This window comes from Zootoca vivipara, chromosome 3 (genome assembly GCF_963506605.1).
Source record: "Zootoca vivipara chromosome 3, rZooViv1.1, whole genome shotgun sequence".
Classification (NCBI taxonomy): Eukaryota; Metazoa; Chordata; class Lepidosauria; order Squamata; family Lacertidae; genus Zootoca; species Zootoca vivipara.
This window is the reverse complement of record NC_083278.1, coordinates 96,266,855-96,284,070: the sequence shown is the minus strand read 5'-3', so window position 1 is coordinate 96,284,070 and position 17,216 is coordinate 96,266,855. Positions and strand designations below refer to the sequence as shown.

The 17,216-nt window shown below is 46.2% G+C and overlaps 1 protein-coding gene and 1 non-coding gene across 2 annotated transcripts in view; one reads left to right on the top strand and one right to left on the bottom strand.

Annotated features, from left to right (window-relative positions):
• Nucleotides 1–1,566: 1,566 nt before the first annotated feature.
• KCNH1 (potassium voltage-gated channel subfamily H member 1) overlaps nt 1,567–17,216 on the bottom strand; it is a 213,965-nt gene continuing 198,315 nt past the window's right edge. Inside the window, exon 11 of the mRNA XM_060273026.1 lies at nt 1,567–2,527. Coding sequence (XP_060129009.1) covers nt 1,688–2,527 — 840 coding nt within the window. The 3' untranslated portion in view covers nt 1,567–1,687. The remainder of the gene's footprint in view (nt 2,528–17,216) is intronic.
• On the top strand, nt 6,067–6,137 carry TRNAS-UGA (transfer RNA serine (anticodon UGA)). Its single transcript has one exon. It is a non-coding gene; the product is annotated as a tRNA-Ser (tRNA).

The window sequence follows — 17,216 nt, the reverse complement described above, 5'->3', positions numbered from 1 at the left end:
GAGATTTTTCTACCACCAGGTGGCAATAAGTAATGGCACCTACGAATCGTATGTGAAAATACACACTGCATACTTTGATAAGGAAGTCCACCCTTTTGCTCCTTTTTCTGGACCACCACATTATCACCACCATGTGAAACCTCGCCATTTCACATGATCTATAAAGGCTATGCAGACATAAAAGGAGGAAGGCGAAGGGACTTGCTAAACAATTTCACAATGGTGAGATCTTACTCAGCAAGCTGGCAATGTAAAGTCATGTTCAAGATCCAAAGCTTGAAAGGAGCCCAGTTCATATACTTCCACTTTCTGTACTCGGGTGTCCTCCAGATATTTTGGACTACAACTCCCATGAGCCCCAGTCAGTACAATGTTACTGGCTGGGGCTGATGGGAGTTGTAGTCTAAGACACCTGGAGGACACCAGGCTGTGGAAGCCTAAAGTGTTTCCTACGGTTGTGGGTCCTCTTGTAATAAAAGTGTTGGAACTATTTCTCTCCCTGATTTCCACACCACCACATGTGCATATGGACCACAATCTCACCACACATTGAAAGCACTATGATACCACTTTAAGCAGCCATGGCTTTCCCCCAAAGGATCCTGGGAACTGTTTGTTAAGATTTGTTAGGAGCCCCCTAACAGAGGTACAATTCCTAGTATCAGCGGCGTAGCTAGCCGCCTGGCTGCCCAGGGCAGCAAACCCAAAGGCACCCCACCGGGGGGCGGAGTGTCCACCACGCACATGCGTCACGTGTCATGACACACGACGCATGCGCGCACAGAAGGCATGCACCGCAGCGCCGCAACAAACCCCGCGAGCAAACCACGGAGTGAGGCAGTCTTGCTTGCATCGGGGCTTCTCCTCAATGGTGGTGGCCACGTTGCACAGCAGCGGCCGTCAGAAGTGGTCAGCCCCATCCAGCCTGCTACCCCCCCCCCATTACTACGCCACTGCCTAGTATTACCTGTGAAAAGGGATTGCTGGCTAAACCACTCTGAGAATTGCAGTTCTGTGAAGGAAATAAGGGTCTCTGAAAATTCTCAGGCACCCTTACTCCCATAATTATTTGGGGGAAGTCATAACTCTTCAAAGCTTTGTAGTGTTTTCAATGTATGGATTTCAATGTATGGATTTCAATGTATGAATGCGGTCAGTGTAATGTTAACATGCAGGTTCATTCACATGAATGCCTGATTGACATTATTCTTCCCCTTCAAAAGAGGGCCTTCACTTGTTCATTCACACGTGAAGCCCCTGTGTCATATATTATTTACACGGGGGCAAGTGGAGGGAGAATTTGCCCAGGAATAAACACCATGTAAAAAAGTTCCAACAACCGGGTAAGTATATGAACTGGGCTTAACATATGTCTTTCTTTCTTTCTTTTATATAACAAAAGTCAATTTGAGGGGTAAAGGATGCACTGACGAAGAAGGAGGGGGAAAAACATTATAAACTGTACCCTTGCTGTCAAAAAGACTTCAGAGTCAGCTGCCATCTCGACATGAGGTTGCAATTCCTGTTACTATACCATTTAGAGAGGGAGGAGAACATGGTTAACGGATTGGCCCCTCAATGGAGTTCATCAAGGAAAGATTAAATGTTTCGCTTAAAACATGTTGAAGTGGGTGTTTTGTTGTGTTTGCGGGGGATACCCGATTGACGTCTGCTTAAAAGAACCACCTCAGCTTGCTCCAAAAAGGTCTTTTTCTGATTCTGGAGACTGTGGCCTTGATATTTCGTACAACTCCTGTGGTGATTGCGAGCTTCTTCTAGAGGCTAATATCCTTAGTATCTCAGCAAGCTGTTTTTCTATGTTCGTTATTTTTGTGTTTAAAGCTTTGATGTCCTCCTTCAGCTCGTGCTTCACTTCCAGCATCGTGGCCTGAAGAGTCTGTTCGGGGATGGGGTAAAACGAGTGCTTGACTTCTGCCAGGACGGGGCTTCGGTCCTGAGGACTCCTCGTCTCCCCCACATTGTCCAAGCGCAGGTCGCTTTTTGTGATGCCGCTGTCGCAAGAGTCGGTCTTCTTCAGAGTGGCTTCCCCCACCACTTTCGTCCTCTCCGGCAGCGTCTCCATGGATTCTGCCTTGGAGACTTTGTTCCAGTCCTCTCCCTTCGCGCAGGCATCTTTGAACTTTGCCCAGCCTTTGCGCCTCGGAAAGTCTCCTGCCACCTTCCCTCCTACATAGTCTGAGGCTGGGGCTTGAAGCTTGGCCTGGTCGGATACCCCGGATGTTGAAGCAGACTGGTAGGTGATTGGCGTGGCGGGGCTTTCCCTGACGGTGACGATGCTAGCTTTAACCACAGTGCGCGAAGGGTGGTCTCCCAGAATGTTGCCTTTCTCCACATCCAAGTCGTCTCGGCCTCTTTCTGCAGCCAGCCGGGCCTCCTTCTGCTGCCTAAATCTTTGAAAAAGCCGACGGACCGGATGGTCAGGTGGCAAGACTAAAGGGGCTTCGTTTTTCCTTTTCATCCTCTCTTCTTCTTCTCGCTTGACATCACTAATCTTCCGGAATACAATCTGCAACGGAAAAAATATATATCACACTAAGGGTTAGAGTGGGGAAGGATATCCATTTTCGTTATTTGAACTGATAACTCTGCATACTCAATAGCTCATGATACAGGAGCGCAGGACTCTGCCTAATACCGTACTGAGCTAGACCATTGATCCATCTTTCTTCATTTTGTCTACATTGACTGGCAGCCGATCTCCAAGGGTTCAGGCAGGGGACAGTCCCAGCCCTGCCTAGAGATGCCAGGAATTTGAACCTGGGACCTTCTGCATGCAAAGCAGATGCTCTGCTTCTGAGCGATAGACCTTTCCCATAAATATACATGAGCAGATTATCCCAGGTAGCTGATGTATGGTTCAAAGAGGGATTTTTGTTGTTATTCAGATGTGCCTAGCATTCCACATGTGGGGACTATCTAGCACATCCCTAAATGCAGTATTACCAAACAGTATAATCACTCTACAAGACAGTAGTGCTGTTGCGTTGAGGTGCTTGTTACCTTTCGGTTTACTCCATCTCTTACACAAACTGAAAGTCAGTGCAAGGACTCTGGGTAGAGGTGAAGATTAATAGACTTGAACACTTTTTAAACACCAGTTTCTCTAGGCTGATTGTATGGGTGGAACCACATTAATCCCCAGAGGCCTTCAAATAGCAGCCAGGCCTCTCTTTGAACACAACTCTCGCTTAGAAGGTTTGTGCATTTCTTAGATAAGAGCAGTCGGGGGGAGTGGCTGGCTCTCAGCCAGCTTTCCAAGCTCTAGTACTCCACTAAAAGGCTTGCACTGAGCAAGAAAAGTGGCGTGTCCCTGTTCCATTCATTCCTAATGTCACAAGGAAACCCACCCTGTGCACTCAAGAGTTGCATTTCAATGGGAACATCAGTTCTAGATTGGGGGTTGGGAACTTCAGACTCAGGGCCAAATGCAGCCCTCCAGGCCTCTCTGCCTGGCTTCTGGGGCTCATTCAGACCAAATCCCTCACCTGCTTTGCACCTTCTCTGTTTTTGCATGGGAGCAATGAGTCCTAATGCCTCTTGTTTGCCTGGGTGGAGGATGGAAGGATGTGTGAAAATTCACATTTGCTGCTGCATCTGGCTCTATGAGCAGCCCTACCTGTGATGGCAGTGATGACAAAAATCAGGGTCTGAATATTGCAGCAAGATCTTTACAGATGTTGCCCTTGGCCTGGTGTGACTCCTTCATTAATCCAGGCCACACAAGGTTATTCACCGTTCAGGTCCAGTTTATTTGCTACCAATGTAGATAGAGACCATAAAAAAACAAACCCTTTATGGCAGGGCTCTCCATTCCCTACTCGAGCAGTGACATCATCATCAGGTGTGAGTCATCAGCAGGTGCCGATGGTGAGTCATCTGAGTTGCACCACTTTCAATCTGTACACACACACACACACACCCTACTTCGCAGGGACAACTGGCCCTGGAATGAACAATCATCACATGATCTGGGTAAGGCCCACCAGGGAAACAGCCTTCCAGTAACATATGGCTCACATCTTCATGTCCCTCAGGCCACACATTATATTGCACCAGGCATCCCCAAACTTCGGCCCTCCAGATGTTTTGGACTACAATTCCCATTATCCCTGACCACTGATCCTGTTAGCTAGGGATCATGGGAGTTTTGGCCAAAACATCTGGAGAGCCGCAGTTTGGGGATGCCTGTATTACACAGCTGCGGTTCTGCAACCCTTGCTTTACTCATCGCTGTGGACTTGCTCCCCCTTTCACCTATTCCCTTTCCTTCTGCTGCTAAACCCCCTTAATTTGTAGCAGCACGACTTTCCCTCAACTTCCTCCTGAAACATCATCACCATTTCTGAGCTCAAGGAGTTGGTTAACCAAGGTGTCTGCACTGAGGTCAAAAGGCTATTGAGATCTGCTGTTTCAAAGCCTCTTTGAAAGGGCTACCCTTGGCAACCACCTGGGGCATAAGACCACCAGGAGAGCCTTTTTGGATCAGGTCAATGGCTCATCTAGCCGAGCATCCTGTTCTTGCAGTGTCCCAGATGCCCATGGAAAGCTAGCAACAGCATTCTTCCCACCTGCAATGCTCAGCAACTTGTATCCAGAGACATAGTGCCTCCGAGAGTGGGGGCAGAACCTACTGGTAGTCATCATGGCTAGTAAGGTAAAGGACCCCTGGATGGTTAAGTCCAGTCAAAGGCGACTAGGGGATTGCGGCGCTCATCTCGCTTTCAGGCCGAGGGAGCCAGCGTTTGTCCACAGACAGCTTTCTGGGTCATGTGGCCAGCATGACTAAACCACTTCTGGCACAACAGAACACCGTGACAGAAACCAGAACACACGGAAATGCCGTTTACCTTCCCGCCACCATAGTACCTATTTATCTACTTGCACTGGCATGCTTTCAAACTGCTAGGTTGGCAGAAGCAACGGGAGCTCACCCCATCGTGGGGATTCGAACCACCAACCTTCCAATCAGCAAGCCCAAGAGGCTCAGTGGTTTAGATCACAGCGCCACCCGCGTCCTGATTCATGGCTAGTAGCCATTAATAGCTTTATCCTCCATGATTCCCTCCCCCATCCTCTTTTAAATACATTCAAGTCAACAAGTGATAATGCAGCCACTTATCAGGCACATAATTAAACTCTGCCCCTCCCCACCAGGAGTTATGAGCCGAGTTATGATTACTAGTTTCTCATAATTTTAGCTAACATAACGTTAGTACCCTAGTAAGAAATAACCGTTGTGTTATAGATGTTAATTAAAAACAACAACAAGCAGCTAAACAAATAAATAAACACATGTCAAAGAGGTATATTTATATTAAGAGAGTTCTAACAGGCACACAAAATAATGAGACATTATGTTTCCCCGATGATGCTAAATCTACTTGGTATTCTCCTCAATGCTGGGCAGACACACAAACAAATAGCTTTGCTAATTTCTGCCATTTAGAGAGGTAGGTGAACTTGGCAGTTAGAGAATAATTCAAGAGCTGCCAAATGGGAAATGAGAGGTTTTTCATCTTTGCAAACACTTCATTTTCACATATCAACGCAAATGCCATGCATAAAGTAGCAATGGCATAAGAAGATCCAGTGCGAGTTCTGCCGGAAGCTGCAGGGTGACTTTGTACGTGCGGTTGGGATCTGATGGTTTCCATCTCCACCACAGCACAGAAAGGATAAAGATTCACATCACTCTAATTTAGAGTGTTGTCTAGGTGAGGATGGGGGAGGAAGCGAACTAAATTTTGTGACACAGTTTTCCAGTCAAAATGGTCCACAAAAATGCACCTATTAGTGGAAATAATGTACAAAATGGCATTCTATTATGGAAAATGACTCACAAAATGCACATATTAGGCAAATTGCACGCAAAATTGCATATGGATGAGAAATGCTCATAAAATGCATAATTTTGTGTGTGCAGGCTTTTATAAGACAACTTCACACATGGATGTGGGTGAGCTGAACTCAGCTTTGATAAAATGAGAAATGTGACGGATTCATCCCTTTCTAATCCAGGTGGAATAGCTCCTTCTGCTTAAGGAAGGACCATAGCTCAGTGGCAGAGCATCTGCCTTGAAAGCAGAAGGTCCCGGGTTCAATCCCTGGCATCTCCAGGTAGGGCTGGGAGAGGCTCCTGCCCCAAATCCTGGAGAACCTCTGCTAGTCAGTGTAGACAGTACTGAGCTAGATGGACCCATGGTCTGACTCAGTAAAAGGCAGCTTCCTATGTTCCTACTGACAGAAAGGATTGAGATCCAAGTAAGTCTCCCACTGGAAGAAGGAGTTGGTGGTTCAGTTTTGCCCATTCCCTCTCCTGCTTCCTACAATGCCTGTTACATTTTCCCAGAGGTGCCCAAACGTGGCAGAGCAGGGGCATAGCCAGGATCAAAATTAGGGGGGCAAGGGGCGGGGCCAAGGCACGGGAGGGGAGGGGCCACAGTGCGGCAAGGAAAGCCATGGTTGTTCAGGGGCGAGGGGGCACCAGGATCAGCCTGAAATCGGGCTGCTCCGACCCCCTCCGACCCCTCCTCGACCAGCAGGGGCGAGGGGGCACCAGGATCAGCCCAAAATCGGGCTCTTCCGACCCCCTCCTCCCCCTCCGCGATTGGTAGGGGCAAGGGGCTGCCAGGATCAGCCCAAAATTGGGCTGTTCCGATCCCCTCCTCCCCCTCCACCCGCCCCACAGCCAGCCAGGGAGAAGGGAAACATCCCTTCTAGCCGGCTGGCTGTGGGGCGGGTGGGGGGGAAAGCCCCAGAGCCGCGCAAAGCATTTGGCTGGCTTTACCTCCACCCGCCCCACAGCCAGCGAGAAGGGAGACGTCCTCTAGCCAACTGGCTGTGGGGCGGGCGGAGGGAAAGCCAGCCAAACACTTTGCGCGGCTCTGGGGCTTTCTCTCCACCCGCCCCACAGCCAGCGAGGGAGAAGGGAGACGGCACCAGGCAGCGGGGCAGGCTGGCCAGCGGCCCTGCTTCTTAGGGGGGGGGCAACTGCCCTCTCCTGCCCCCCTGCCTACGCCCATGTGGCAGAGTAGCATTCAAGGGCGCAATGAGGGATGGCTGCGGGGACGACGACAGGATATTGTGAAAATTGCCTCAACCCCTTCCTCCAGCAGGGGCAGCGACTCCAATCCAGCCTTTTACAAATAACGTATTCAGCCCCAAATGACTTGGGACCTCTATACTTGAAGGAGAGCCTCTCTCTGTATGTTCCTGCCCATGAGTTGAGATCTTCCAAGGAAGTTCTCCTTAATGTACCGTCACTGGGAACTGTATGCTTGGCAATGCCATGTGGGTAGACATTTTCTATGGTGGGACATACATAGAAGGCAAATTCATCACTGAAATTCAGATGCCTTGGTTGTTCAGGCCTTTGTTATTTGATACTGCTGGTATGTTGTTTTTAATTGCATTTTCTCTGGAATATGTGTTTTAAATGGAGATTTCGACATTTTATTGATTTTCTTGTGACCTGCCCAGAGATCCTAGGATAAGGTGGTCTAAACATAGCCTACATAAATAAACAAATAAACCTCAATTTAATAATCACCCTATCTATAGCCTTGTTTCTGAACTTGGGAAGTCCTTGAGTGGGCAATGGGGCTTCCTAGATCCAGCGACACATTATCTCAACTCGCCTTTCCAAATCGGTTATGCTGTTGTGTCCCAATGATGATTTATATCAGGCATCCCCAAACTGCGGCTCTCCAGAAGTTTTGGCCTACAACTCCCATGATCCCTAGCTAACAGGACCAGTGGTTGGGGAAGATGGGAATTGTAGTCCAAAACATCTGGAGGGCTGAAGTTTGGGGATGCTTGATTTATATTCACTTATGTGAACACTGGTTTTTCCAGTAGTGATGCATGGAAGTGAGAGCTGGACCATAAAGAAGGCTGATCGCCGAAGAATTGATGCTTTTGAATTATGGTGCTGGAGGAGACTCTTGAGAGTCCCATGGACTGCAAGAAGATCAAACCTATCCATTCTGAAGGAAATCAGCCCTGAGTGCTCACTGGAAGGACAGATCGTGAAGCTGAGGCTCCAATACTTTGGCCACCTCATGAGAAGAGAAGAATCCTTGGAAAAGACCCTGATGTTGGGAACGATTGAGGGCACTAGGAGAAGGGGACGACAGAGGATGAGATGGTTGGACAGTGTTCTCAAAGCTACCAACATGAGTTTGACCAAACTGCGGGAGGCAGTGGAAGACAGGAGTGCCTGGCGTGCTATGGTCCATGGGGTCACGAAGAGTCGGACACGACTAAACGACTAAACAACAACAACAACAATGTGAACACCATCGGTGTGACCGTTGCCTTACAGAATAACAAGCAAAATGTCAAGCTGTTGCCCTGAGGTGCTTACAATTGAAAATTCTGAGAAAATGAACCTATGCTGCCAATACTCGTAATAGACCGATATGAAATACGCAGCAGAAAGACGGCACACAAAAAACTACCACACTATTCCACGTTCTAAATCTAATGTTAATGATCCAAAAATAGAGAGAATGACCGTTCCCCATATAAAAGGGGTGTGCATTTTGCGCGGTCGCGCGTAGCACCCTGGGAGCCTCAGGCAGCGCTCAGCAGTTCAGGGGCTGGCACCACCTTCCCGGGCTGGATACCTGTGGTTTCTGCCCACACAGCCAGCCGTCCAATCCGGCCAGGGGAGGTGTTGCCAGGGTGGGATTGGCCAGGTAGGAGGAGGTAACCATCCAGGGACCACAGCAGAAGGCGAGACATACCTGGGAAGCAGCCGACGGCTCCAGAGCTTGTTTCACACACACACACTGCACTGGGGTGCCTGGTGCAAAATGAATCGGTCTATTACAATTGAAAATTCAGCACAAGGGAATGTGAGAAAAATGGTAATGGGAAGAACAGGCATGCGTTTCAGAGGTCTGGAGGACTAAGAGGTTAAGTCACGGAGAAAAGGTGGCTTGGACGGAAGAGAGAGAAACAGAATTGCATTGGAGGGAATGATACACATAAGGGTAGAATTGGTACATAGTTTATCTTGTTGGTGTGTTTGGGAGTTTGCTTTGTTTTATTGCATGGTTGGTTATTTTATAAAGCCCCATATAGCACCAACTCCTGATATTTTAGGGACGAAGGGTGAATTACAAATGCTTTTGCCAACAACAAAAATCATGGGAGTGGGAGACTGTTAAATGGCTGAGGGTGGTGGAAGTTTTAGAAACCAAATGTGCTTCCAGAAGAGTGTTTATCGTGGGACTGCTAAGGTGTGCCTCTACTTCCAGCATCCACACATTCCATCTCTCTACCCTTCCCAATTTAATCCAGATGTACCTTTACTGTATAATTTCTGGATTATGGGTTTTCTCTTTCCCCCTCTGCTCCTAATGTTTGTATCTTCAAAAGAAATGATTTAAGTGCTTCCTATGAAAGAGAGTAGGAAATTACTGTCTTTCCTACTCCACCCCCAATACTGTGAAGAGGGCACATTGAAGACAGAAAAAAGTAAAAACTGAGCAAATGAGATGATTTCAATTCAGCTCTTTCAATTTTTATTTTTATTTTTAAAAACACACACACACACACACACACACACACACATTGCACTGGGGTGCCTGGTGCAAAATGAATGTGTATTTGGCTTTCTTGTGCAGAGGTGGCAGTAGCTAAGAAATCAGAAAGCCACCAGGTATGCATATTAAAGCTGGCATCACAATTCTGCCTCAGCTGAAGTTCAGAGAGAATTTGGAGGCTCCTGCTCAGGTAAAATATCAGAGGCATTTAAAGGGAAGCCAAAAGAGACTAGTAAGCCTAATGAAATATCTCAGCGGGATTTCTCATGTCTCTAATCTTGATAATGAGCTAAAGGACAGCATGGCTGCCTTACTGTGTCATAAAATCATAGAATTGTAGAGTTAGAAGGGACCCTGGAAATCATCTAGTCCAACCCCCTGCAATGCAGGAATATTCAGCTGCCCCATACAGGGATCAAACCTGCAACCTTGGCATTATCAGCACCACGCTCCCATCAACTGAGCTTTCCAGGCCCCCAGGGTCAGACTCACCACTGCTTCCAAATCTGATTGGTCTTTGGCACCCAAACTTTCCTTTCACCCGAAGATGCCAGGGAATGAACTTGGATCCTCCTGCATGCAAAGTGTGAGGTTCTGAGTGATGTTCAAAGCTTCTGTTTTTGAAATGTATGACATGGACGTGACCATAGATAAGAACATAATAAGAGCTTGCTGGATCAGGCCAGTGGCCCACCTAGTCCAGCATCCTGTTCTTGCAGTGACCACCCAGATGCCTAGGGGAAATCCACAAGCCAGATCTGAGCACAAGCCCACTCTTCCTCTCTCCTTTCCCATCATTTCTGCCTCCAGTTGGTGAATTCCTCCTTTAGAGTCATCCTTAGTCCTGTCTATTAATTTCAGTGGGTCTACTCTGTGTGGTACTAGCACAAAACAAACAAAAGTGTAGTTTGACCCTCATTTATCTTTCTTCTAAACCAAAAAACCTCAAGTGCTTTAGTCTTCCTATTAGAAAAGGATTTGTTGGTTAATCCTGCTATAATTTGCCATTTCTGGGAATTGCTCAGACCCCTTTTATATGCCGATAAATAAGATACTCAGTCTATTTCATATAGCAGCCCGTGATAATGAACGGGGTGTCTGCTGCATTCGAAAAGCTCCCCCTTCCATCATTTGATGTTAATGTTACCAGAAGGAAGAGTTTATAACTTACCCCAAAGTCCATTAGTCTCACTGTCGCAGGCCTCTATTCAAGAAACTCATCTGCATTTTTATTACTCTATTTTAAATCCAGACATTAGAAAACAAGATGGCCGAAGTAAGCAGCTACAAAACCTAGCAAAGGGCAAGTTAACCATACTTAGCATGTGGTAAGAATCCTGTGCCCACAAAAACACAGCATTGCAAGTGCCTTCACCCCCACCCACTTTAGTACCAGGGCCAAATCATCACTATTAACTTGCTTGTGACCCTTGGAATGGGGGAAAAACTGATCTAGGTGGATCAGTGGGCATGATCCTGCATGTATATTAGCTCCCTGATTTTCTACATGACCCATCTAATACAGTCATACCTCGGTTTAAGACCGCTGCGGTTTGAGTACTTTCGGTTTAAGTACTCTGCGAACCTGGAAGTGTTTACTTCCGGGTTCTGTGGCGTGTGCATGCACAGAAGCGATCTGCATGGTTCGCACATGCGCAGAAACGCTCTATCGTTGCTTCGCGCACGTGCGCTATCGGCAGGGCCGGCTCTAGGGGAAGGCTGGGTGGCGCGGGGCTGCCAGGGGGTTGCCGCGCTGCGCACAGCACCCGCCCACCAGCCACGGCAAGAAACGGGGCGGGGCAGGGGCGCCGGAGCGATCTCCGCGCCCGGGCGCCCGACATGCTTAAGACGGCCCTGGCTATCGGCACTCGGTTTAAGTACTTTTCAGGGAGTGAATGGCTCCCTGGAACCAATTGAGTACTCAAACCGAGGTACCACTGTATGCTGAAACACAACCACAGTATTTGTATATAATGTTTCAGTTAGCTAAAACTCCTTATGCTGTTTCTCTCTGAGGTGCCAATTAACTGCTCATGATGAAGGCAAAGAAATTTAAAACAAAAAAAAATATGTTTATTTATCTGCAGTGGTTATGTAAAATATTACTTTGTGCCAAGCATCAACTCTAATGAATTGATAAACAGCACCGCCTTGGGCAACAAACGTTGCTAAAGCCACAAAGCCAAGCTCCACACGGAGTGAATGCGATGTCTCCTGATACATTTAGAATTGGGGAGGATATAAGCAAGATGGAACATGCTAGCTAATAAAGACAATAGGAGATGAAAGGCATAGGCAAGGGAGCTAAGAAGTGAATATGCATTAGTTATCCTAAATAACTGGCAATCCAGTGTCTGTGGAAAAACAGTGCAATAGTTCCTCTAAAAAAGAAAATTAAAAAGGTCCACTATAACCCTCCCCCCCCTGCAATGTAGGAATCTCAGCTAAAGCATCCATGACAGATGGCCATCCAACCTCTGCTTAAAAGCCTCTCGAGCTGATACGATTCCACTGTCAGGACAGTCAGTATTTCTCAGCCTGGCCTACCTCACATGAGTGATAGGAGGATAAAAGCAGCAGAGAACCATGTACAGTGGTACCTTGGTTCTCAAACTTAATCCGTTCCGGAAGTCTGTTCCAAAACAAAAGTGTTCCAATACCAAGGCGCGCTTTCCCATAGAAAGTAATGCAGATTGGATTAATCCGTCCCGGACTTTTAAAAACAACCCCTAAAACAGCAATTTAACATGAATTTTACTATCTAGCGAAACCATTGATCCATAAAATGAAAGCAACAATATACTGCAGTCACACAACCAACCAACCAACCAACCAATCAATCAGTTATTGGTAGCTGAACTGGGTTCCACACAGTCACACACACAAAAGAGCCGCAAAAACCAAAATGCAAAATAAATACGGTAAGTGTGGCACTCAAATTGGAAGTGTAACACTCAAGTCGTCAGCATAACACTCAAAACATTAGTGTGGCACTCAAATCGGAAGTGTGGCACTCAAATCAGAAGCGTAACACGCAAAACGGAGCATGCTCAGCTTCTGAAAATAGTTTGCAAACCGGAACACTCCATATTTTTTGCTCCATAAGACACCTTTTTTTCCTCTTAAAAAGTAAGGGGAAATGTCTGTGCGTCTTATGGAGCGAATGTGTGGTCGATCACTGGCTCCCTTTCCAGCCCTGCCCCCTTGCCCAGGCCTCCATTGTTGAATGTTCTGCAGACGGAGACTGTTTGTTTCCCCAGCGACATGTGACTAGCTGATTAGATTATCTGTCTGGAAACTGTAGAAACGGCTCCCTTTCCTTTCCTAAAGAAGCTGCAGAACTGTGAGTTGAACCCCATAAAACAGGATTTTTTCCCTTTGCAAAGTAAGCTCAACAACAAAAAGCGGGGCTTTTCCCCTATGCTAAAGAAGCTGCACAACTGTGAGCTGATCCCCCCAAAAAGGGCTTTCCCCCTTTTCTCCTCTAAAAACTAGGTGCGTCTTATGGAGTGAAAAATATTGCGCTTCCGGGTTTGCAGTGTTTGGGTTCCAAGTTGTTTGAGTACCAAGGCGTTTGAGAACCAAGGAACCACTGTATTCTGTCTTGAGTTTCCTGGAGGACAGGGGGTATTAGAGGGATAAAACAAGGAAACATATAAAATAGTTGTTTCGAAATGGTTTGGGAAATGGATCTGGGCAGGAAGAAACAATATGCCTGTGTGGCACCTTAAAGACAAGCACATTTTATTATGAGATCGGGTGTGTGTGTGTGTGTGTGTGTGTGTGTGTGTGTGTGGACTAGAGTCCACTTCATCAGATGCATGAAATGCTCACCTCAGCTTACAGGTATACAAAGAAAAGATCCACTTGGCAGCATGTAATGTATAGTTTTGTCCTAATGGACCAATTAGGGTTAAAATAGTAAAGTGCAAAAGAAGGTTAGGAATTAAATGTAAGAACTCCTCTAGCACAAGCATTCAGAAACTGATTTCCAGACTTTTATGAGAGAAAAAGCACAGTCCCCCAGGTATAATCATGTGGATTTGGGTCTGCCATTTCTCCAATACAAGTTTTTCTACATTCGTACACTGAATATTGCAATCCCTGCAGGTCTGAATGAGAAATCAGAGCTCACCTTTTTCCTCCAACAGGAGGCCAGCTTGTTAACAACAACCTTATACAATTTTCAGAGCTGAGCCTGTCAGCAACAGCCTAATACAGGTTTTTTTGGGAGTCCAGTTCATTAACCACTACATCAATGCCAGCCTGATATAATCTTACAAAGATACATCACTTGTAAAAGATTGCCATATATTGGAGGGGGGGGGGTTACATTTTTTTGACTATTTTTTAAATAACTGGCATGTGTCTGTGTGTGCACATGAACAAACAAGAACCATAAAAATTATTAAGTGATCTGTGATTTGCTGTGAAATTATTATTCAGAGAGAGGATTTTTAAAGCATTCAAACAGCATTTCAGAGAAGTTTGCTCTGGATCCTAGAAGAATGCAGCTAATCACTAAAACTATATGTTTATTCCAGTGACCCACTTTCCTCAGCTACTCTGATATTATGCTGTGGTAAACAGAGCAGCAGGAGAAGACAGGTGGAAAACTTTTTGATTTAAACATTTAATTATTGGTTTTGTTAGTCACCAAAAAATAAACACGCATCTGAATGAGAGTGTCACACTTTGGCCACAAATCACTTTATATATCTTTATATATTTGTTTATCGTGAATATCTCTGCTCAACGTTTTTATGGCTTGTTGTTATTTTTTGGATAACCTACTTGTGCACCTGGATCTGTGCTTCCTCACAGTTTTCTTTACCAGCCAGAAATGTCCAAACCTCTATCGCTCGCATTTTATTACCGGCTTCTTCTTCTTTGGCTGCAGATCCGAATTGTGAACAAACATTGCACATTACAGCCTTAAAATTAAAATGTTTTGGGGAGGGAAAGTGCCAAGGACTCAGGAGGTTCGGGTTGCATTAGCTCCTCCCTGTCACAAAACATTTATTCCTCCGCGGGGATATCACTTAGCTCCCATCCACTCTCTGACACAATTTCCTGGCAGTAGTTCCACATTGTAGTCAAAGACCGAAGCCATTATAAGGTCGCAAATAGCTACACCATATGTATTATTTATGCCTTTCACTTTAAAGTATGTATTATGCACCGCTTCCAACCCGGCCTCCCCCTCAGGCTGCAAGTGCATAATGGACTGTAGGAAGGCAGCCTGGAGCAAGAGCTATTTAACACCTCAGAACTCTTGAGCTCCAAGGAGGAAAAAGAGGTGGGTGTGTCATTGAGCAATTTACCTGGTGCACTTAAGACTGGTCTAGCTGAGAAAACTACATTCATCTAATTTCTAAGCCCATTTACTCATTCCTTTGTGGACAATTGTTTTGTTCTCTTTCTCTCTCCACCCCCAACCCCCCCTTGCCCCAGTACTTTTCTGAAGCTTAAGCCTATAAAAAAGGTAAAGGACCCCTGGGCGGTTGTTGTTGTTGTTTAGTCCTTTAGTCGTGTCTGACTCTTCGTGACCCCATGGACCATGGCACGCCAGGCACTCCTGCCTTGCACTGCCTCCCGCAGTTTGGTCAGACTCATGTTGGTAGCTTCGAGAACACTGTCCAACCATCTCGTCCTCTGTCGTCCCCTTCTCCTAGTGCCCTCCATCTTTCCCAACATCAGGGTCTTTTCCATGGAGTCTTTTCTTCTCATGAGGTGGCCAAAGTATTGGAGCCTCAGCTTCACGATCTGTCCTTCCAGTGAGCACTCAGGGCTGATTTCCTTAAGAATGGGTAGGTTTGATCTTCTTGCAGTCCATGGGACTCTCAAGAGTCTCCTCCAGCACCATAATTCAAAAGCATCAATTCTTCGGCGATCAGCCTTCTTTATGGTCCAGCTCTCACTTCCATACATCACTACTGGGAAAACCATAGCTTTAACTATACAGAGCTTTGTAGGCAAGGTGATGTCTCTGCATTTTAAGATGCTGTCTAGGTTTGGCATTGCTTTTCTCCCAAGAAGCAGGCGTCTTTTAATTTCGTGACTGCTGTCACCATCTGCAGTGATCAAGGAGCCCAAGAAAGTAAAATCTCTCACTGCCTCCATTTCTTCCCCTTCTATTTGCCAGGAGGTGATGGGACCAGTGGCCATGATCTTGGTTTTTTTGATGTTGAGCTTCAGACCCATATTTTGCGCTCTCATCTTTCACCCTCATTAAAAGGTTCTTTAAGTGCAAGCTGGATTTCGAAAGGGCAGAGGAACCAGAGACCAAATAGCAAACATGCGCTGGATTATGGAGAAAGCTAGAGAGTTCCAGAAAAACGTCTACTTCTGCTTCATTGACTATGCAAAAGCCTTTGACTGTGTCGACCACAGCAAACTATGGCAAGTTCTTAAAGAAATGGGAGTGCCTGATCACCTCATCTGTCTCCTGAGAAATCTCTATGTAGGGCAAGAAGCTACAGTTAGAACTGGATATGGAACAACTGATTGGTTCAAAATTGGGAAAGGAGTACGACAAGGTTGTATATTGTCTCCCTGCTTATTTAACTTATATGCAGAATTCATCATGCGAAAGGCTGGACTAGATGAATCCCAAGCCGGAATTAAGATTGCCGGAAGAAATATCAACAACCTCAGATATGCAGATGACACAACCTTGATGGCAGAAAGCGAGGAGGAATTAAAGAACCTTTTAATGAGGGTGAAAGAGGAGAGCGCAAAATATGGTCTGAAGCTCAACATCAAAAAAACCAAGATCATGGCCACTGGTCCCATCACCTCCTGGCAAATGGAAGGGGAAGAAATGGAGACAGTGAGAGATTTTACTTTCTTGGGCTCCTTGATCACTGCAGATGGTGACAGCAGTCACGAAATTAAAAGACGCCTGCTTCTTGGGAGAAAAGCAATGACAAACCTAGACAGCATCTTAAAAAGCAGAGACATCACTTTGCCAACAAAGGTCCGTATAGTTAAAGCTACAGTTTTCCCAGTAGTGATGTATGGAAGTGAGAGCTGGACCATAAAGAAGGCTGATCGTCGAAGAATTGATGCTTTTGAATTATGGTGCTGGAGGAGACTCTTGAGAGTCCCATGGACTGCTAGAAGATCAAACCTATCCATTCTTAAGGAAATCAGCCCTGAGTGCTCCTTGGAAGGACAGATCGTGAAGCTGAGGCTCCAATACTTTGGCCACCTCATGAGAAGAGAAGAATCCTTGGAAAAGACCCTGATGTTGGGAAAGATTGAGGGCACTAGGAGAAGGGGACGACAGAGGACAAGATGGTTGGACAGTGTTCTCGAAGCTACGAACATGAGTTTGACCAAACTGCGGGAGGCAGTGCAAGACAGGAGTGCCTGGCGTGCTATGGTCCATGGAGTCACGAAGAGTCGGACACGACTAAACGACTAAACAACAACAACAAAAGGTTCTTTAATTCCTCCTCACTTTCTGCCATCAAGGTTGTGTCATCTGCATATCTGAGGTTGTTGATATTTCTTCCGGCAATCTGAATTCCGGCTTGGGATTCATCTAGTCCAGCCTTTCGCATGATGAATTCTGCATATAAGTTAAATAAGCAGGGAGACAATATACAACCTTGTCGTACTCCTTTCCCAATTTTGAAC